At 36.5% G+C, this 22,040-nt stretch overlaps 2 protein-coding genes across 2 annotated transcripts in view; one reads left to right on the forward strand and one right to left on the reverse strand.

Annotated features, from left to right (window-relative positions):
• Window positions 1-5,582, forward strand: part of tmem65 (transmembrane protein 65) — a 28,511-nt gene extending 22,929 nt beyond the window's left edge. Inside the window, exon 7 of the mRNA XM_055055052.1 lies at window positions 1,070-5,582. Coding sequence (XP_054911027.1) covers window positions 1,070-1,201 — 132 coding nt within the window. The 3' untranslated portion in view covers window positions 1,202-5,582. The remainder of the gene's footprint in view (window positions 1-1,069) is intronic.
• A 445-nt stretch (window positions 5,583-6,027) lies between these two features.
• LOC129375784 (protein MTSS 1-like) overlaps window positions 6,028-22,040 on the reverse strand; it is a 51,076-nt gene continuing 35,063 nt past the window's right edge. The window contains 13 exon segments of the mRNA XM_055055053.1: window positions 6,028-10,216; window positions 10,219-10,466; window positions 10,909-11,065; window positions 11,158-11,325; window positions 12,193-12,453; window positions 12,663-12,734; window positions 13,360-13,585; window positions 14,660-14,757; window positions 16,137-16,244; window positions 16,486-16,643; window positions 20,921-20,932; window positions 21,286-21,360; window positions 21,476-21,567. Of these exon segments, the coding sequence (XP_054911028.1) occupies window positions 9,824-10,216; window positions 10,219-10,466; window positions 10,909-11,065; window positions 11,158-11,325; window positions 12,193-12,453; window positions 12,663-12,734; window positions 13,360-13,585; window positions 14,660-14,757; window positions 16,137-16,244; window positions 16,486-16,643; window positions 20,921-20,932; window positions 21,286-21,360; window positions 21,476-21,567 (2,068 nt within the window). The 3' untranslated portion in view covers window positions 6,028-9,823.

The raw sequence follows: 22,040 nt of genomic DNA on the forward strand, positions 1-22,040 counted from the left end.
CCATACTCAAGTTGAATTAATTTTGAAAAATCTTGATAGCAACTTGATTAAAAACTTATTTGGCTCTGCCCTAAACAGTTTGAGTATTTTATATCTGCAAGCTGTGCTGTTTGATCTATTAAATATAGATCAACGCTCAATAAATTAGAACAAACAGTCAGATTAAAACATTTTTTTCCTTTTTAAAATACTCTGAAAGCAGTTATTAAACATACTGTATGTTAGCTTTAATTGAAAAATTATTTGAATCAACAGAAATAAAGGTTTTCATACATGTGTGGAATTAATCTACATAATGTTTCACTTAGTGACAAAAGTCCGTAAATAAATGGGCTTTTCAATAATATTCAAATTAATTGAATGGGTCTATTGAAGCAGTGAGTGGAAGCAACTTAAAATCTCATTTTTTAAAACAAAATCCAATGAGAATTTTTACTACTAAGAGTTTAACTCTATTTTACTTATGCAGCTGCTAAAATATTATTACAATGTGATCATCTGTCCCTTTAATCCTGGGTCTCTTGGCTCTTCTACTTTCAGTTATAAATTCATTAAGAATGTTTCTATCAGTGAAAGGTTTTTTTATCAAAATAATTCAGCTTAATAATTTAGTCCCCACTTAAACTGTTTGGCTTTTTCTGTCTGATGCTGCAAGACCGCTCACTCACAAAAAAACACAAAAAAAATGCAATTAAATCGCCTGTCAGTGTAAGACATCCTTAGATAACATATTGGTCAATTAGCCAAAATGAGATGCTGAAAGAAAGGAAATTGGAAACTTTTACCTAAAACGCTGGCTGGATTTTTGTGGTAACAAATAAAAAAATAAAAAGCCACATAACATACTATTGAGTGCACCTAAATAAGAACAGCAACCTCCAACTGATGCACCACCACTCCCCTGCTATGAATAATACATTTCACTTGAGTCACCCTGCTGTATAACTATATTACAATAGTAGTATTCTAATTGTGAAACATGTTTAAAATATCAACTGTCACCCAGCATTAAGAAAGACTTTGGTTTCGTCATTATTTCTAACATGAACTCCTTCTCTGCTCCCTGCAGGGGAAAGCCATTGGCATCACCATTGGCTGTATTTTGGGAATGTTCCCGCTGCTCTTCCTGAGCGATGAGGAGAAGGAGGAAGAGAGCGGGGCAGAAGCACAGCCCCGCAGTGACGCAGCATCACACTCCTAACTATCCACCACATCTCTAACTGGATTCTGCTTCATGTCCACATTACAAAGGAGTAATCAACAATAGATTCCCTGCCAGGCGACTCAGGTGGCTTTCACAATCTGGCTCCTCTTGAATACAAACACAGCAGTATTACAGAATAATTATTTTTGATTCCTGGTATTTATTGACTTAGGCTGAATCACATTCATTTATGTTCAGAAAAGATCAGTCTGCATCATGAGATCCTGTTCCTTATTGATTTTTCTATCAGCTCCTTCAAGATGGATTGTTGGAATTTAAAGAAACACTAAAGCAATTTTTATTTCCTTCATTCCCTAGAGTCTGTTATCTTAAAACATTTCATTTTAAAGCAACATGTTTATTATGAAACTGATTCAAATCTAGTTGTTTGATCAGTGTAACTTCTTTATTAAAATAATTTATTAGTATCACCATGAATTATGTGACGATCCTAAAAATTCCTGCATTCATTTGATTGTTTTCATTTTAAAATGAATCAGGTAAAAGATAATGATGCCATGATGACTGTTAGGAGACTAGATTGCAGTTTTTCTTTCATTAGATCCGTTACAGAACTTGATTCAGCTGATTTCTTTAAAGGAGAACCCTAACATCCTTTTCAATTTCTTTAAAAAGAAAAGAAAAGATGGAACTACATGGATTTTCTAGTTTAGTTTTTGATATTTAGTTGCTGAACAACTCTAGAGGTTGTCTAGTGTGGTTAGCTTTTTTCAGGATGTTACATGAACTTTACATTCTTGAAAAAAGCAACCAGAAAAGTCAATGAATGAGAAGCTTGTTAACACTAATCCATCTGGTGCCTTCACTTTGATTATACTAAGGTTATATTTGGTACTCATTGATATTTTGATTTTGCCACATGGGTATAAGGAAATAATAGATATAGTAGGGTTACAATGTTTGTTGTACACAATGGTTTGCCTTTTTGTTATTCCACTTTCTACTGAGTGACTCTAAGAACAAGCTGATCTTACCTGATTCATAATTCAAGCAAACCAGTCTGCAGTCAGCTGCTCACCAGTTATGCTACTTAAAGTTTTCTAACTATGGTCTTACTACATCAGATGTTGCACTGATTTAGTTTTAAGTTGAGACCTTTGTTGTCTTTGTCATGACTGGACATTTTTTTCAAGCACATTTCAGGGTTTCTTCAGTCAGGTAACAAGCAGTAAGAAGCAACAAGTGGAGGAGGGGCAGTGTTTTATACTTTACTTTTGCTTAATGCAAGGGGGAAAAACTGGTCATTCTTTCTATCTGTTTGGCATCTCTTCATCGTGACTTTAGGATTTAGGGACAGATTTGAAAATGTAACTTTTTTTTAAAACAATTCGTAAATCGTCAAAACAATGACCAGCACATATCTGCTGAATTTATGCAGCCCCAACAATGAGAGCACATGTGATTCATTTCTCTTTTCCGGTTCCCAGTATGACTTTGCTGTTATGCGGTGAGGTGATCTGATACTTATAAGAAATAAAAGAATGCAAGAATATTCTTTTGATTTTCTTAATTAAGAATTTGTCATTAAGTTTAACTTTTTAAAAAACATTATTATTAATCAAGTGTTTGTCCCTCAAAAAGCACAAAAGCCTCCTGTGAAAGCCGCCTGAGTAGAAGCACTCACCTGGAACTGAGTCTTCCTCTTTCCAATTATTCCCCACAAAGGGAGGATCAACAGCTAGATGTCCCATGGACTGAAACCAGTCAGTTCTCATTGTCAGAAGGCACCGACTGAAAGCAGAAGATGAACCCATTTTCATATTTATAATTGTATTTGCCAGCTCAACGATTATGTCCCTTTTTCCACTCCAAATAACTTAACAAAAGCACATTTATGAAATTTATTTTTATCATAAATGGACACTTTATACTTTTGAAAAACTTCATCTCAAACACTATTTATTTGTAAAGATGGTAATCGTTACTTCAGTGGCAAACTCTAATAGTCACTGCAGATGAATATGAAAAGTCTTGTGCAAGTTGAACCTTTGATAAAATAAAGATGAAACAGATATAATGTCTGCTACCTCGAGAAGTAATGTTGTCGTGTCTGCATGAAGAGCTGATGTAGCTGCATATTCTAATTAATATCAGGTATGTTTTCCTTTTGAGTTTGATAAGAAAGGATCCTTGAAGGTTTTCTATGGCTTGATATCAGGAAACATTCAGTGGTAGGACACACTATTTAGAAACTGAAGGTTTTTTTTTTTTTTCAGTGTTTAAGGTTGTTCTGTATCAGCTTGTTTTCTTTTGTGTTCGGCTTCTTTCTTTCCTACATGCGCTCAACTTGAGTCCCACCATCTGTGTATTTTAGTTCTGTGGAAGTGATCACAGTGGAAGCTCCAGATGGTGGAGATTTTAATTTCCAAAAACATTTATGCAAAAGAAAAAAAAAGAAAGCTGTGCAGACATTTCTGCATCCCTCCTTTTGTTTCTGTTTTCTTGATGTCTTGTACAACAATACATCAGCAGAACTTGAAGGTGCTAATAGTCAAAACTGCAAAAATGTTTTTCATTCTTTGTTTTTATGTTCAGGCATTTTATATGTTTAATATGTTCATAATTGTGCCTGGATTCCAAACTATAAATGCAGGTGCATTTCAGTGAATTAGAATATCATTGTAGAGTCAATTTATTTCAGTAATTCCATAGCTTCTTGTTTGTTGTTTTCTATGATTTTATCTTATGGTTAATAAAACCCCAAAGTTAATTAGGTTTTAGCATCACATAAGGGCTATATGATCAAGGAGAAATAAGGATTTTTAATGCAGTAATCTCAGCTTGTTGAAAAGCATACCTTTATTATTAATTGTATATCCTCTCAATACTTGGTCAAAGACCGTTTTGCATGAATTACTGCAATAATATAAATTGTTGCATTAAAGGAAATCATTGAGGCACTACTGAGGTCTTAAGGAAGCCAAGGTTCCTTTAATGGCAGCTTTTTTTCTGTAATTTTATTGATAGATTTTGTCTTTTCTTCCATCAAATTTCACATTGAGATATTTTGAATAGCCAGGTTCTTTAGCAATGACCACTGACGACTTATTCTACTGTGAAAAATCTTAGACTCAGTTGGACAGGTGTAATCTATCATCTGAATCTTTCCTGTGATTTCGTCCAGACTATAACATTTCTGTTTCAAAAACAACTTTTCTTTTAATCAATTTAAATTATCAGGAATAAAGTTGTTGGTTTCATCAGGTGAGAGCCAAACTAATCATAGCTTTAAGTAGCTCAAAACCTTTTTGATGTTCTAATTTATTGAAATGCACCTGGAAGAAAAGTCACATATAGGAGACTGAAGTGGAGAAAATCCCTTTTCATTAAACTAGTGTAGTTGATTGTAGAGTAGTTGGTCTGAATTATTTTTAGTTTATGCAGATGGTTTTTTGTTTGTTTGTTTTTTCTGGTGATGCAGGCAAGCAACAAAGAACAAGAGCTCCAGCCTAAATTATTGTTATAGATTTACAATAATTGATTCTCTTCTGAGCTGGAGAGAAGCTGAACTGGTTGTTAAAACTTTGTGTTGGAATTATAAAATCAATTATATGAGCCTTAGGATTCAGAGCATATCTAGTTCACTGAGACATTTAAAAATCTGCTTGACTGTTATGTAAGGAAGTGTGAGGAGCTGAGAGGCATCTCAAATTGATCTACTGGATCCCACATTCCTCAATCTTTATGTATTTTTTTAGGCTCAGCTAACATTTAATGTATAAAATTTGACCCAATATTTTTGGAAAGTTAAATCTTATCAAAATGCAAATATGTTATTTGTAATTGTATCTACTTTATTGAACAGATTATGTATTATTAGAGTGATGAGTGCAAATTGTGTGACTAAAATAAAGACTTAAAAGCTAAGAGACGCTGATGTGAGCATGAAAACAACTGCAGGAGTTAAAACAAAGAGGGAGATTACTTTGTTCCCTTACTTTTGTACCTTATTCTGAGGAAGATTTCTTCTGAAGGATAATGAGCAATTTATCGTTTGTTCAGGTTTTGTATTAAATTGTTAGAAGTTGGGACAAAATAAGTAACGTGCCGATTGTCAGCATGAGCAACCTGATTTGTTTCCTTTTGCATCAAGTTTACATTATGCTTGCTTGTTTTTTCAGAATTAATATAAATGCAATATTTGCTTGATTTAAATAAAAATGTTTGAAGTATATGAATTAGAAATATTCTTTTGTCAAAGGAATGCAATGTTGTGCTGCCATCTTGTGGTCAGTCTAGAACAGCAGCGGCCACGCAGAAAAACATGTTTGTACTATAGAAACTGTTCTGTCTACACAGTGTTTTTGCAGAATTGTGTGCAACAAAATAATATAATAAATATGAGAATGTTTACTCATTGGTCTATAGGTGTCGCTGTACTTAAATCTCTTCTCCATTGATGCTGAAAGTGCCCTGGAGCAAGGCAGAGACAGCTGCTGAGAAAAACATCCATTCAGAAGTAAAAGTGTTTGTCAAAGTAAATATAAAATATAGGCTACTTTTACTATTTTTTTTTATTTGCTTGGCAATAAATACATAAATTTTAACTTGTCAGATCTCTGATTTATATTCTATAGGTTTTGTAACAGGTTGCTTCAAGATACTCCGCATAAAACAATTTTTCCATGCATTTAGACATGAATGAAGAGGAAAATTAGAGGATTCTTAACACAACTTATCCAACATAAGCTGGTTCAGTGTTTTGCACCTTACAAAGGAAATCAACCATTGCTTTATGATAGTAGTGTTGTATAACAGTTGAATCAGCTCAATTGAAAGAAAGAAAAACGCATCGCAACCCATCCAGCTTTAATTTTTATTGTGTTAAAAGCTTGTGGGGAATTTATTCATCTGAGTTAACGGTAGAAAAATTTACATTCGTGTGACAACTGAATGAAATAACTGGAATAAGAAAATCAGATATTCAAAACCTTGCCAAAGGGAGAGAAAAAAACAAGCATGTCTCATACAACATCATTAGCATTAGTAAGGATGTGATTGTGGACAAATTTGAAGTAATTTTAGTTTAACTTTTTTGGAGGTGGGTTTGACAATTAGGCTAGGAGTTTAGTATTTATATCCCCGAATGTTTTTTAAAACTTGTGTTAGCAAGTCTTACAGAATGATTACTTTCCTGATTTAATGGTAACATCTGTTTTCCCAGGAATCTGTTCTTCTGGGTGTCAATTTTTACTGCTATCACTGAGTGCTTAAATTTGAAAATTATAGTAGAAAAAAAAATGCAAACCAAAATGAACAAAACAAAATCTCAAACAAGAACTTGTATCAAATATTTTCTTAGCATCTATCTCCTCAGGAATAACCCACCTCCAAACCCCCCCCCCCCCCAAAAAAATAAATGTTCCCAAGACAGCATGCTTGTCTTAATGTTCAGAGGTTTTAGTCAAATCAACTGAAATGTTCTAATTTTATACAATTAGAACATTTCTACAAATGTACAAATGCCAGAATGTACACCAGGTAGCCCACTATAAGCCTATAATAAATTAAAATAAAGGTTTTACTGGGGGAAAACAATAACTTTACAGTTTCTCAAAAAACTAATCAGTTGAAAATAAATAGCTGGAACAATTTATCAATGGAGTGATTGCAAAGCTTCACAAAGGAGCACCTGAAGTAAGAAAAGCATACAAAACCTAAATTCAAAGGATCATTCAGCATACACTGTAAAAAAAATTGGCAGCTTGTGTCAAAGGCCAAACGTTAAAGGGTTTTAAGGAGACACTGACAGAAATGGCATGTAAATACACCGAGCACACGACAAAAATGGTTGTAGATCCAACTTGAGTTAAACTTTAAATAACATTTCTGACTGAACACACTGAGGAACGGTGCAGATAATCAAGCAGAATATTTTAACGCTACAACTGGATGCAACTCCTGATAATCGACCGATCCTCAGTAGGAAAATCACCCACAAAGTTTCTTGTTGGTTGGTCACAGGCTCAAACATTCAGCTTCATACGCTTGGTATCGCATCAGCTACACAACTGTTATTGTAAACCTGGAGTAGGAAACAGGACAGGCTTGAGTTCTCAGACACAGCAGTCACAAGAAATATGACATCTATGATTCACATGGAACGTTACAGGGCGGAATAGTAAATGGGATCCTTTAGATTGATGCTAACTAAGGGGAGGAGTTCTAGTGGAAAATTTTGAACCAAAAAAGGCATGAATTATCATGCATATTAACTATCTTTATAGGTTTCATATACTGTAAAAGTACAGCTGGTAATTTAGAAATGTAAATGCATATACAGTATACATATTTAAAAGAATAAATAATTTAAATGTGTCAAGATGCCACTTTATAGCAGTTTCTGGCAGCACAAGGAGGTTATTGTGTTGTTTACTCACTAATGCCAACATATAAACCTTTTTGATTGTTAAACATTTAGCAAATATACTTACAGTTAGAAGGAAAAATTGGGTGAGACTGAATCTTTACTTTCAAAATGAGATTTTAAGACAGGACAATTTAACCGTTGTGTCTCAATGGTGGAAATTGAAGAGTTAAAAGAATTAAAAACCCAATAATGATAATTAGAAACCATAATTCCATGGTCAAACATTGAGGGCCAAACATGTTTTATCAATTGTGATGGAAGAGAGCATATAGAGTCGAGTGGACTAGGCAACCCGCAATGAACTCATATATCAAGATTTTGGCGAAAGTGGCCAAAATCGAAACCAAACATGTCAATTTTTTATACATTTCTCTAACTTTTTGTTCACCGTGTATGTTGGCAAGTAAGATTTGTCACAGTTCTAGCTATTTTCAACATTTTCTTTATTGCTCTGATTGTAGGGATGGGCAAAGTTAGGCAAGCATCTATTTTTATGAGACTCTATTTCTGACTGTATGTCAAAATACATCTTACCTAAAAAGCATTTCCTCTGGCAGGGGGAATGGGCCTCTATTATGATCTGTTTATACACACCAAAATCAGGAAGTCTTGGATTAATAATTAAAATTTCCTAAAAACATTGATCAACATAAAAAAGCATGTAATTAGCGTTTCCGATAATTAGGACAGTGGTAATTTTGTAAATTACAATTTCTCAATGCAAATTTATTCCATCCACTAAATGATTGCAAATAAAAAAAAAGAATTTGTTTGATTTTCCAATCTACTATCTCTTTCTTTGAAAGACTTTTACCAAGTTTAAAACTGAACTAAAATGACATTTTAATGCAATTTCAATTTTTGATGATTGTCCCCCAAAAATCTCTATTTCAAATTCTCACATGTTTGTGTTTTGCATTAATACTCTGTTTACTGTAGCACGGTACTCAACTTCAAAGTCTGACTAAATAATGTTTTTACTAAAATATTTTCCACTACTGCTTACACCAGTGCCAGCTAATATCAGCACAAAGGCTTCACCACATAAGACCAATACAATTTACTCCAATTACCAGAGAAAGGCAGTAACAGCCTCTAGTAGTGCTATGTATGCTAACACATACAGTAACGTTGGCACATATAGGTTTACAGTAATTCATCACTAACTGTTGCAGTTTTTCAATTTGTCTGAATTATTCAAAGTGCTTTACAGAAAACAAATATTTAAAACAAAAGTCAAGCCTAGATTAGAAAAAAATTAACATTTAACAGCACCTAAAGATTTTTTCTTAATTTTAAGTTTACAGACATGGATTGGTTTGCACAGTAAAGCAGATTTAGCCTACTGAACTGCAATCAATGCTGGAATTTGTTTCATTTTAAAATCTAAAAAAATGACTTAAACTGTAACATCATGCAGGGCAGTCTACTGTTTAACTGTAGCATTAAACCATCAGTAGTGATGGATTTCACTCTATGCGCTACCCTATAAAACAGAAAACCAGTCACACAGAACTGGTATCATTTCAGGTACATGGAAATTATTTTGGGTGTTTTGGCACATTAAGTTGAAAAAGGGTGACTATGAGGATGTGAAATGAGCAAAGAACAAAAGAAATTTGAATATTTACATACACAGAATCAGTTAATCTTTTGAAATTGCTCAGTTGCTCAGAATCTTTCTATTTAATTTTGTTCTCTTTCCATTTCATTTAAGCCTTCTCCTCTTCCAGAAAGACTTTATCTGACTCTCTCAAAATCGATAAGTACATCATTTCCCTTCTTCTACATCTTGAAGTTGTCCTGAGGCAAAAATCTCAGATCAGTGACCATTATAGTTATCTCTACTGGTCAAATGCAACTAAGACGCCTTCAACACCTCCCTGATTCTGACCAAACTTTCCCTAATTTAGAACCAGTATTGGGGTTCTCAGCGTGAATGCTTGTTTGTAAAATGGAATAAGTCCAACTTTTCTTTGTCTTTTTAACTGATCGTCCTCTTTGTGAAACCATGTACAGCAAAGCCGACTCATCCAAGGTGCCAATGGTCAAAGTTTCTTGTTTCAACTTTTTTCTTACACTCAAACTGATCCTCAATCAGTCTCAGGGCAACTTCCAACTATTTTGGCACAATTTCAGGTTGTAACTCTTACCACAGTCATTTTCTGTCCTTTCAAGACAATATTGGGAAAGTGACAGAATGTGTAGTCCAGTTGACCCTGGTGGTTTCAGTGAATAATAGGAGCCGATCGGTCATTGGACATCGTCTTCTTGAGTTTAACGCCTCGCCGGATAGTCACCAGAAAGTCCTCCATCTCGCAGTACTCCGTCTCCTCCAGGAGTTCAGGGAGAGGCCGACGTTCCCATTCAGTCAGCCGACTGCCCGGCTGAGGCGGTGGGGTTGGAGGATCTGATCCTTCGTCTGGCCGCTGGGTTCCCCAAGCGATGGACTTTGGTGACAGCGGCTCGTTGCTGCCAGGTGACAAAGGGGTGGTTGGGAGGCTTAATGGGTTCCGTGGTGTATTACCATCTTCCGCTCTGCTTGGGAAACCAGGATGTTCAGGCACAGTAGGGGTTTTCACTGGGATCATAGGGGGCTTGATAGGGATGGGACCCAAGTTCAGGCCCCAGAGGGTCGACGTAAGTTGGGTTTGGATGATGGAGTCCGTCGAATCGTAGCCACCCCAGGGGTAATGATGGCTGAGTGATTAGAAGGCAGACCGGCAGTGGAAGCTGGGCGCTTGGACTGAAACATGCGGCGGTAGGACTGACTGATGTCACTGTTCCTCGGGATGGTTGAGGACTTATCAAAGTCTGACTGATGCTCGCCCTCTTGATCAGCACCGACAGAGTAATAGTCACAGTCTGACACTGTGGAGACCAAAGAAACTGTCAAGGTAAGTTTAGCCAGGATAAATGCTTAGCTAAAGCTTTTCTTATTAATCAAAATCTTGTCGCTACTACTGCAAAAACACAAAATTTAACCATGCATTTGTCTAATTTCTAGCACATATATCTTAGCACATTTGAAATAATACAACTCTAATTTACATGTAACTGTTAAGTAAGATATAGGAGCTTGTTTTAAGTCAATAATTATTTAATATTGATGAAACAGTACTAGTTCCACAAGTAGATTATTGAACTCATAGCAAGACATTTTTATAAGTGAAATAATTTGTCAAAGAAACTACGGTAGTACTTTTTCATCAATATAAAAGAATTAATGACTAAAACTCATGTTTTATGAAAGTTTACAAGGGTAAAATTATTCCATTGGTTACTTTTGTGTCAGTCGCATGTGTGCAAGTACCTTGTGAGGGGATGGTGTCCTCTGAGCAGCAGGGTGTGTTGGTCTGGCTGCTGTAGCCACTGGAGCCCTGCAGCGAGTCCCTGCTGGAGCCGTGGATGTCCAGCTGGAGGCCTCGGGCCAGCGCCCTGGCCAGCTCCTCGTGGGCCTCCTTCTCCCCCTGGAATGGAGGCAAGAGATCATCATCAAGGTTTGCATCTTTGGCTTTTAAATTCTGTCTCTGAATGTTTTTGTTTTTTTTCTTAAACTGACTTTTGAAGACATCATAGTGTGGTTTCCTTTAAACCCCTGTTGGTCCTCTACTGGGGTGGTGACATCAGAGCCGTGGTGGTTGCTGGGATCTGTAGTATCTCTCCTGTCTTTACTCCGCCTCAGAGTGTTAACCATTGGCTGGTCGTACGGACCTGGTTTGGCCCAGTCCTGCACAAGAAGAAAAGTTCAACAACTTATTATAATTCCATTTGTAGCAAAGAAGTGGAAATGCAAATCTGTGTTAATGGGTGCAGTTAAATCTGCAGTATGTAACTTTTATATAAAAAAACATTTTTGTTAAAATCATTATGACAAGACAGTATTAGACAGATCTGTGAAAAAAAATAGTTCCTCTGCTTTCTCCCAGGGCTAACTGCAGAAATACGCCCAGCAGTCAGAAACTACCCATCAGCTATAACGGGTCTTAGAGCTGTCAATCATGAATGTGTATGCACCACTCACTGGTGTGCTACAGCTGGTTCACCGCAACATAGTTTGTCATGAACGCAAAGGCTAGTTAGCATAGCCACCAATGTCAGGTAAACAGTTTTTCTGCAATGGTAATTGGCATATTGAGGAGAGCATACATGAGCTTAATTGACAGAGCTAAGACTTTCCTACCATCTCTGATTGGTTGCTTTTGACTAGGAGTGGTTAATGTTTGCAGATGACAACAGCAGCATTGGGAAAAAGATGAGGAGCTCAATCTTCTCACAGATTATTTGTCTCATACCATACTACCACAAAATGGTGAAAGTTTTAATAGATATAGAAAGAAATACATTTTTGTAAAACTTACATACTACTGATTTTATGTTATTTTGTTTTTCATTGATTCAAGACTTTGAAGAAGAAGAAGTTTTGAGTGTGAAGCTTTGCAGCATTAAACTATCTAATCAGCAGCAGAAATAATCTAATTTCTGTTTCCAATTTATGCATCTTGAATGCCTCCACTATGAAAGAAAGGTGCAGAGATGAAAAAAGGAAAAACTGAAGGGAAAATGGATGGAAATCATGGAGGAATGCGGATCAAACCTTCCAGGATGGGACTCTGGACGATGGAATTGCTCCAATCCCTGACGGGCCGGGAGGCGAGAGCTCTCCCTTTTGACTGACACCTGAGCGAGACCACGTCCAGGTAGGTGAAACACACTGATAGGAGGGCGAGGAGATGGGGGAGGAGGTGGTGGAGGAAGAGGAGTAGGTGAAGTATGAAGGGTGGAGGTGGGTGTCCAGGCCCTGCAGGACCACTCCGTGAAGACAGAGGGCAGCGTGATGGTCAAAGCTGTTTGGCAACTGAAGGTGAACGGGTGATAGAGAGGCAGAAACACAAGTGCAAAATTAATGATGAAAACATGGCGAAGATGGAAAAACTCTATTTTGTGAAGGGGTTCTGAGTGTGGGTCAACCTCAGTAGGGTAGGTTTTTTTGTTGTTGTTGTTCTCCAAGTCTGTGCTCATTGATAACAGAATAGGTATAACCATATTCCACATGTATTTGTTCACCTGTTGATGCCCGGAGCTGGGCTCAGGATGTGAGGGGGAGGAAGAGGAAGAGGAGGACTCCTCATTGACAGACTGAGTGAACAAAGCAGAGACACACAACTGCAGGACAGGAAAGCACACCAAAAAACAAAACCAACAGTTTGCAAGATAAAGACAAGAGACACAGAAACAAATAATAGAAAAAAAACAACAACAAAGCAAAAGAAAATAAAAGCAGCAAATCTTAATGAAATCCAATGATGGGAGCGAGGAGTCGAGACAGGCTTGAAAAAGAGCCAACGCCACAAAAGTGTTATGTAAAAGAAGATGATGAAGGTCAACCATGAGTCAGAGATGTTTAGCTTTTTTTCCCCACTAAACATTAAAATTCTGTTTGTCATATTTACAAACAATAACACAAAGCTGAACCATTTAGATTTTAATTGCATGCTGTACATGTCACTGGAAATGCAAAAGTTATTGCTGTATGCGAAATGGAAGCATCTTTCCTTCAGTAGAAGACTTTTGTATTACCTCAGTTCATAAAATTATGAAAAAAGTCAGGCTGAGGTCAAACTAAGACTCGTTAGTTGAGGTTAGAATAAAACATTGAGCACGGGATTGGAGTAGCACGTCTTTTGATAGAGAGATGCATAGAAATTCTCCAAACGGGTGTTCAGGCGCATTTCAGAGCTGGGAACCAACCAGCAACCGTTACCTGCAAGTTGTCTGGAGGCATCGGTGAAGGGGATTTCGACTGGTAGGCATCCTGGGAAATGAAACCAGAGTCATGGGAGGAGACCGAAGAGAGACGGGCCGGCGTCTGCTGGGGCAGCACTGAGGAGGATGAGGAGGATGAGGCACGGTAACGAAAGTGGGAGGTGGGGGAGTGGCAGTGTGAGCCGCTGGAGCGAGAGTCGCTGCTGTTCACGCTGTTCAGGCTGCTGTGTGACGAAGGTAGAAGGAATGTTAGATGGCCCAACTCATTAAAAGGGAAAGTATGTTTGGGGAAAACTCTTGTTTGCTTAGGATTTTTGTGGAGATGATATATTGCCTTTATTCATTCAAAGTCCTACGACTTTGGAACATAAATGAAACCCCAACACTGTGCATATAGATGGAACAATTTATGATTCATTTAGAGATTCTTTAAGTTTAAGAACTTAAAAGCAGCAACAGCTGAATCCACATTTGTAACCAGAGCAGATTCACAGTGAGTAAAGCAAGACCACAATCAGTTTTACACGACCAATATATCTGGATCGACACCAAAACCAGAGATAAGTTTGTACTGAGTCCAAAAGACAAGTTTAACCTCAGAAGCATAAAGACAAGAGCATATTTTTTAAAATGTTCACAAAACCTATTGAAAAACTAAAACAATTGGGCTTTTCAGGAAAAAAAAGAGGCAAAAATTCAATGCAATATCCACAAGGTGGCAGTAGGGAATTGATTCTCAGGTCACCAAGTTTGGTTTCTCAGATAATGAACAGTTTGGTATTTGTCTGCTGGCTGAACCAAACAGGTTAAGCGATCCAAAACACTTAAAGCCCCAAGTCTTAACCCATAGAAAGATCCAACAAAGACTCCCAGAAGGGCTGTAATTATTATTTTTTAAATACTCAGAGATGAGACATTAAAAATGTGAAGCGTAAAATAGACATAAACAACAATAGAGAAAATAAAGAGCAGATAAAAAAGATGTCTAAAATATATCCTATGAGGAAATACAAAATAAACAGAAGCAGAGAAAAAGCATTTCCCTAAATTAACAATTAAATAAAAAAAAATATAATAAAATGAGACACAAAATCCACAATTGGGTGGAAAAAAAACCCCAACAAAATATTGCAAATATTCCCTAATTGGTCCGAATGGTCTTCTGAAGCTCTAAAAATGCAGCTAATGATGAAGAAACAAAGGATTCAGTTTGTGATTGATTGATGTTCTTCTTGAAACCTTCCTGGTTTTCTGGTTTTATAAAAATGTTAAGTGCAGGGCTATGCTGTCAAACACACCTGCACATACTGGACTTCCTGGATACGGTGGTGCTTGGAGAGGAGGGAGGAGTTTGGTAAGACCAGGTGCACTCCGAGCCCTTCAGATCTACAATTACCTGCAGTAACAGGGAAAAGAAAACAGTCTTTAAAGAAAGGAGGATTAAGGAAACTTTGTGGAGAAGGAGATGATATGGCAGATAATACTCTTATTATATACCGTTTATTAGCATAATATGAAACTTTAAGCAAGACAATAAACAACACATTGCAAAATTTGCATTAATCTGTGGATGGCAGAAAGAAAACAACATTAATGCAGAGCTCCAACATGTTTCATGTAAATATTCCAGTTTTTTTCATATTAAACTCTCCAGTCTGTTACACCAATTTAAAATGTTGAAATACCAAGATTTACTGAGACGTTATAGTAGGTATTGAAAGAAAGGAAGAAGGAAAGAGAAACAAACAAAAGAAAAATGATAAAATGAATAAAGAAACAGAGAAATAGTGAAAGAAATAAAAAAACAGAGGGAAAGGAAAGAAGGAAATAAAGACATGAGATAAATTGCTCTCAACTACAAACAAAATAGGAATTATATGCTATATTTTTAATATAGCTAAAAAAATCCCTTGCTTAATATGTAATTTAACCTTCTCATAATTATGCAGCATGATATGTTTAGGTTGACTGCTGGTTTCTAATGTGAAGAAACATTAAGGATTCATCTGATGAAGGTAATTAACGATGTTAATTACAATGGAATAATGTTTTTTTTTTCTCTTATGCAGAAATATATGTGCACAGGTTTAATTATTTCTACTGGAAGATTTTCTTTTTGCAAAGTGTAGTAATCGTAAAAGATAGAAGTTATTCTTTAAAAATAAGCTTTTCACATAGATTTGATCATTTGATGAACTGATTTATCCATTGCTGGCAGAAACTGTGTCAGAGTAAGTGGAGGCTGACCATCTGCTTGTTGGCTTCCAGCTCTGTCAAACAGGTTTTGGCTCCTTAAAGGACGCACATATTCCCACTTTTCAGTCAATGAACAATTATCCAGAGCCAAAACGTAGTGGTCCAGTTGGACCTGTACCTCAGCCAATCGTCCAGAACTCCACTAAACTGCAACGTCTCACATAAAATAAAAACATTTGGTAAGCTGGACTGAAAAAAAGAAGAATCAACTAATGATATTTTCTGAATCACTGATCAGTTTTCTACATTATTTTCATCCCAGTTGCTTAGTTAAAGGTTTAAAATAGGATGCTTGATTGTGTAGAGCAAATATTAATTAGATTAAAACTGCATTAGAGGAAAGAAATATTAGGAGCTTGGAGCTTCATGGAGAGAAAGAGAAGCGAATAATATAAACAATGAAATGATGAGAAGGTTTTTGTCTCTGACAATCAATCTTTGTTCATACAGGAAGTTTGAGAAATAACTGATTGTGTATTAGCATATACGGCAAAGCAGAATCTTGTCAAACACTAGTACCTGCTCACTGGAGGCAGGCAGCTTGTGTGGGTCCATGGTCAGGATCTTCAAATCATCTGTGAGAGTCTGGAGGTGGGTGATCTCCCCCAGCATGGACATCTCCTCATCCTGACATGCAAACACATCAGATCAGAGCACTCCAAAGTCTGCACAACTAAATAACTGAAAACTAAAGTCAATCATTTTGGAAATGAGCGTTTAGTGTAACCATTATGTAGAATCTGATTATTTTAGCGACCTTAAAAGAAATATTACTGCGACTGATGTGTAAACTCTAATCTTTCTTCAAACAATTTCACATCAAACCATTTTTTTTGAAAGAATAAACATTTTTGAACGCATCACTGACCACGACTGGCCGCAGCATGGAGACAAAAATGCAGAAACGACTTCTTTCCTCCACTAACGCCCTTCGCACCGCCTGCTTCTCCGTCTCCTCCAGCAGCAGGTACTTATCGCTGACATCCTGCATGGCGCTGTCCAGCTGGGGCTGAAGGTCTCCGCGACCTAAACACACAGGTTTGGGTAGACACAGCTATAATACATCATGCCGCAGAAGAAAAGCGAAAACATACTCAAACAGGCTGTCGTCTTGCATATTAATTACCCTACGGCTTTTTTTTATTACATTTTGTCAAGTTTTAATCTGAATTTTAATAGGATTTTATATTCTACACCAAATAATCCAGAAATATAAAAATCAGAAAAAAGAAGCTAAGATGGCAGTCAAACAAAGATCTCAATTTTGGATCGAATTCTCTGTGTAGCGAAATTTTATCACACTGATGTCATCATAATTAAGATGAGGATTTAATGGGTAGGAGAAACAAAGAGGAAATAAAGAGGAGGCGGACAGTTTCAGGCAAACCACATCCAGTTTATCATCCAGCTGTGGGATCCAGTTTCACCGTTCAGAACTTCTGCACAGACCTCTGTTCTCACACTACAGAGATCTGTGCAGACCTCTGTAGTGCGAGTCTCTTCACAACAATAAGAGACTCCCACTAACCAGTAAACCACATCACAGATTCAAACAGCCAATCAGATGAGCTGGGAAACAAACAACTGCTGGAATCCAATTAAAACACGTTATTAGAGGACTGCTAATAATCTCTGCAGTTTTGATGAAGAAAAGGAAACATATGGAATTGCTCTACTGCTTTTGGAAAACATCTGGCTTGATATGTTATGTGAAGCATGCAGCCAAACCAGATTCATTTGTAAAGGGACAGAGTGTAATGTTCTACAGAAGACCTGATCAGATTTATCTGCATGCTCAGACTTTACTCTACCAGCTACTGTAACAGGATATGTGCCATCATGGAAGCATCCCCTTTAGGTGCAGAAGATTATTAATTTTAGAGAGTCTGTCAGTTATGTTGTCCTCACAATCCCCTCTGATAGCAGCATATTTCTGATCCTGCTCAACACTACATTCAGTTTATTCTCATGTTTACTTTCAAACCACAAGCTTACACTAGACGATCTCCATGTGTTTGGTTGTGTCCCAGCTCTTAAAAAAGAAGAAAAAAAAACTGGTTTAAAGTGACAGTTTGAAGAAGTAGTCATAAATGGGATTTATTCTAAATGAGTGTTAATTTACAGAGAAATTAGCTTTGGTATGAATGTTTCATTAGTCTTTTACTCGTGTCTTTATTTTAAGGCATGGAAGTGGTTACCAGTATCAAAATATATCTAGCTCTAAAAAGCTTGAGATGTTTCACTCATATTGTTCCTTCAGCTCAAAGTTCTTTTAATGAGATTCCAGAAACAGTGCCAAAGAGACCAAAGTTTTCTCCAGCATCTAATAGCATAAAGTATTTTTACATAGCCCTGTCTCCACCTTTTGCTGAAAAAAAAGGTTTTATGCATATTCTCACTTACAAGAAAGACAAACTCAGATGTTTGGAAACAGATGGGCAGCAACATCATGCAAAATAAAAGAGTCTATCATCTATTAAATAAATTAAATGTGTTCCCTTATTTCTGTAGTAATACCAATCACGATTGCATAACACTTAAATCAAGTTATATATTTTCATTTTTGTGCAAATACAGTTGCCTCATATGTTGAACTGTCTAAAAAGTCTTTTCAGGGGTGCAAATGTAAAGTAAGGAAGCATATTTTCGTGAATTAATTATTCCATGTGTCATATGTGAATTAAAAGTGTGGTTATAAAATGAAAGCAAACATGTTAATTTTTTTTGGAGGGGGGGTATGACCAATCCTTTTCAACTTTTTTCTTTATTTAATGATTGCCAGACCATTTTGGGATGAGAGTTTAGGGCTCTATGAATGCCCCCAATTGATCAAATGATTAGCTGAATTACTCAGAAGATGGTTTTAAGGCAGCAGGAATGTAACTTAAAGTCAACTATCCTTTGAACAATAATCATCTCTCACAATGAAGAATGGCTCTTTTGCTTTCAGTCTACCAGGGGTTTGTTAACTATAAAGCACGACAAAGTGTGAAATGTTTGTCACAATGAACTAGAGCTCAAGTTGCATAAAGTTGCCAGCAGATCCCATTTAGCCCACTAATTTTATTATTCCCTGCAGCTTTTGTTTGTTTCTTGCACCAGAAAGGCTTTACTTTTTTCTCCTTTAAGATTCTCGCTTAGAAATCCAGCCGTCTGTGTTTGATGGCAGACATAAACATGTAATTAAAGTTCTTCATTCCTCCAGCGAGGTCCAAAGCCAGCTTTTGTGGCGAGGCTGTCTGATAGGAGCAACGTCTGTCTCCTTCCAACTAAACTTTTCCAAGCAGATGCTTCAGTGATAAACAGAAAAAGCCTCGCTTTCAAGGGACGGAAATGTTTTTTCCATGGTTTCATTTGTTTACTTCATTTCATCCCTCTTTCTTTCATTTTCTCCTCTATCCATTCTTCCTTTTTGTGTTGTTCATTACAATTCAGCCAAGATTAAGCCCAGTTAATCCATTTGAGAAAGCAGTTGCTCAAATTTCAGCTCATTTTCAGTTTAGTGTGGTGTTCATGGAGGTGGGTTTGAGAATGTCTCATAAAGGGACACATCGCAGGGCGTAGACCTACCGAGAAAACCTTCAGGACTCATTACAGCCTTCTTTATTTCTGTTTTTGTCACACTATCATGTATTTTTAAATTTCACAAAGATAGTTTGAGTAAATAAAAAATACCAATTATAAATTATGATTTCATTTGCAAAAGTAATGAGATATTCATGCCAACCCAACCCTTTAAGAAAACTTCCCCTTAAGCATCAACATGCCTCACTTGTTCCAGATAAGATCAGAGTTCATGACTCAACAGTAAAAGAGACACTGGGCAAACACAGCATTCACAGGAGATACTTTTTCACAACACTGTAAACAATTAAATTTTCTGTAAATGAGCAATTAATCTTTCAGAACAGAATTTAGACAATCTTTGATATTTGTGTATTTGCTTTCTTACATAACATTCGCCCAATTCTATCAGCTGTCTCTCCTCCCATTTTTCTTCTTTGAAACTCTCTCTACTCTTGACATTCAAAGCCACAGCAAAGGGAGTTTCCTCTTGTGCACCAATAATAGCCTGGGAGCGCCAGAGGATCGAAGCGACTTGACCACATCTGAGGGTCCTCTGGGGTCAACCTAAGGTCCTGTTTATTTTCTTCCTAAGGCTCACTTTAAACAAGTCTTGCATAGATCTTTTCCTAAATCCTTTATCTTATCAATACCATGGCTTTGTTTGATGGATTATTGGGGAAGTTTAAGAGTTTTCAGAAATTGTTGACCTTACAGAGCCTTCACATTACAAGGTATCAATATATGAGGTTTTCAAGATACTGAGTATCTGCTCAGGTAAAATTTCACTAATCCCAAGTCTTCAAATGACCAATGAAAAGAGCAGTTGAGAAGTATCCGAATGCACAGACCATTAATTGTCATTGTTGCCATAATGAAAGCTGCAGAAATATCCAATGAGATGAGATCAAAGAATTGAGCTTACCGGTTATTTAATGGAAAAAATTTAATAAAATCAAGCAACTAAAATATTACTTGTGACTCAGACCAATAAACTGATATTTCTCAGCTTGACAACAGATGAGAAAAAGATTTTAAAGTGGAGAAATAAAGGCAAACTTTTATGCACTACAAACAAAAGCTTTGATGTATTTAGTATGAATTCAAGTATATCCTGCAGCAGCTGCTGTTGTTGAACTCCATCAGTATAATGATTTATTTAATAGCACGTCTTTGTCAGCTCTGTCGTGTTTTCAAAGTGGTTACTGTGTGGAATGTTTTCTGCTAGGATCTGCTGCCCTTCTATGTTTCTATGTGTTCGTGTCATTCACTCTTATGGAAATCATGGCAAGTTTTAATTAAGAAGCAATAAAAATGTTTTTCAGTAAAGAATCTTGTTTAGCATGAAACTGGGCTTTGTTGTGTTCGGGGCCTCAGCTTTCGTGAGTCACAAACATTTCAACAGCACGAGAACATTTTTTTGTTTTTTTTAATCCCCCGTTAACAAATGTGGTCTGAGGAGATTTTTAAAACCAAGACATCAATGTGTTTGTTATTTTACATCTCATATTATGACTGTTGATGTATTTACAATCTTTCACATTCTCTTTGCAAAATACCATAATGATATGTTCCAAATAAACCCCTGGTTGTAAAACTGAGATGAGCTACTGAGCTCTACAAACAAAACTAAAAGAAGATGAGGTATTATAAAAATAAAGAGTCTGTCTTTTTTTTAACTGCACAACCTGGAAGAGTTTAACAAGATAAAAAAGAAAGATTACAAAATATTAACTTACCGAAAAAATCAGCTATATAAAGTTGATCATGTTGGACGAGGGGAAGAGCAGGGAGGGAAGACAACAAATAATGTTAGATTGTTACATAATGTCAGACTTTAACATGTTATTAACTGATATTTTCCTCATCATTTCACTAAATAAAATATTGCCAGACATGATTGGTCAGTGTCAAGGAACACCAAGGTTGTAAGTGGAAAAGGTTTCAAAAATTTCAAAACTTTTTTGTTCTTTGTTTTCAGTTTCCTTTCATGAGATTTCAGATAAAGTACCAGAGAAAGTAGAGCTACACCCAGCTGGACAGAGTAACACAGTATTCTATACCCTCTCATGTAATTGGTGCTATGTAGATAAACTGGACTGACCTTTCTTTGCTTTCTTCTGCAGCTTCAAAGTGTCTGATGATCTCTTTTTGATCTCCTGACGGGCTTTTTTATACTCTGTCAAGTGACAGTTGCACAAAGAAAAAAGTGGAAAACATACCCAGTGTCTGATTCTTAGTGTTTCATACTAACTAATTCAGAGGAATACAAGCAAGAGTGTGCTTATGAAAACCTTTGGCATGGTCTTTGTCCAGAGTATTGGCCACTCTCTTCCACTCCTCCATCTGCTCCTGGAGAGGGTTAATCAGGCAGTCCAGAAACACCCTGGAAACACCAACACCCTGTTGAAGCTGACAGCGATCCACAACAAAACACTCCGGAACAAGATTTATTTTACATTTGTGCCATGAAAGAGTTAAAGGTATAGAGTTAGTCCATTGAAAAATCAGTTTTATGGAAAATGTGAGTGCAAATTTTAAAGGCTACCAAGGAGGATCAGAACATCTGAGTCAGTAGATGTTGGAATTACAATACAAGTATTTTAAATTGTTATGTTAAAGAAATAATCGCAGCTCCTGCTAAACTCTCTTTGCTAGAGTGAAATTTAACCTATTTCTCAAAGTACCTTTTTGGTCCTAGAAGTGAATATTTTCTAAAATATCTTCACCCTCTTTGGGGTTTATCCTTACTTGGACAATGCGTTTGTTTTCTTTTGTCCTGGTAAAATCTATAATTTCATCTTATGGAAACCTCAGGATCAGCAGAGAAGCTGAAGGTCAGCCCATGTGGTATGTAAA

Source organism: Poeciliopsis prolifica, unplaced genomic scaffold (assembly GCF_027474105.1).
Source record: "Poeciliopsis prolifica strain line A6 unplaced genomic scaffold, Auburn_PproV2 SCAFFOLD041, whole genome shotgun sequence".
Classification (NCBI taxonomy): domain Eukaryota; kingdom Metazoa; phylum Chordata; class Actinopteri; order Cyprinodontiformes; family Poeciliidae; genus Poeciliopsis; species Poeciliopsis prolifica.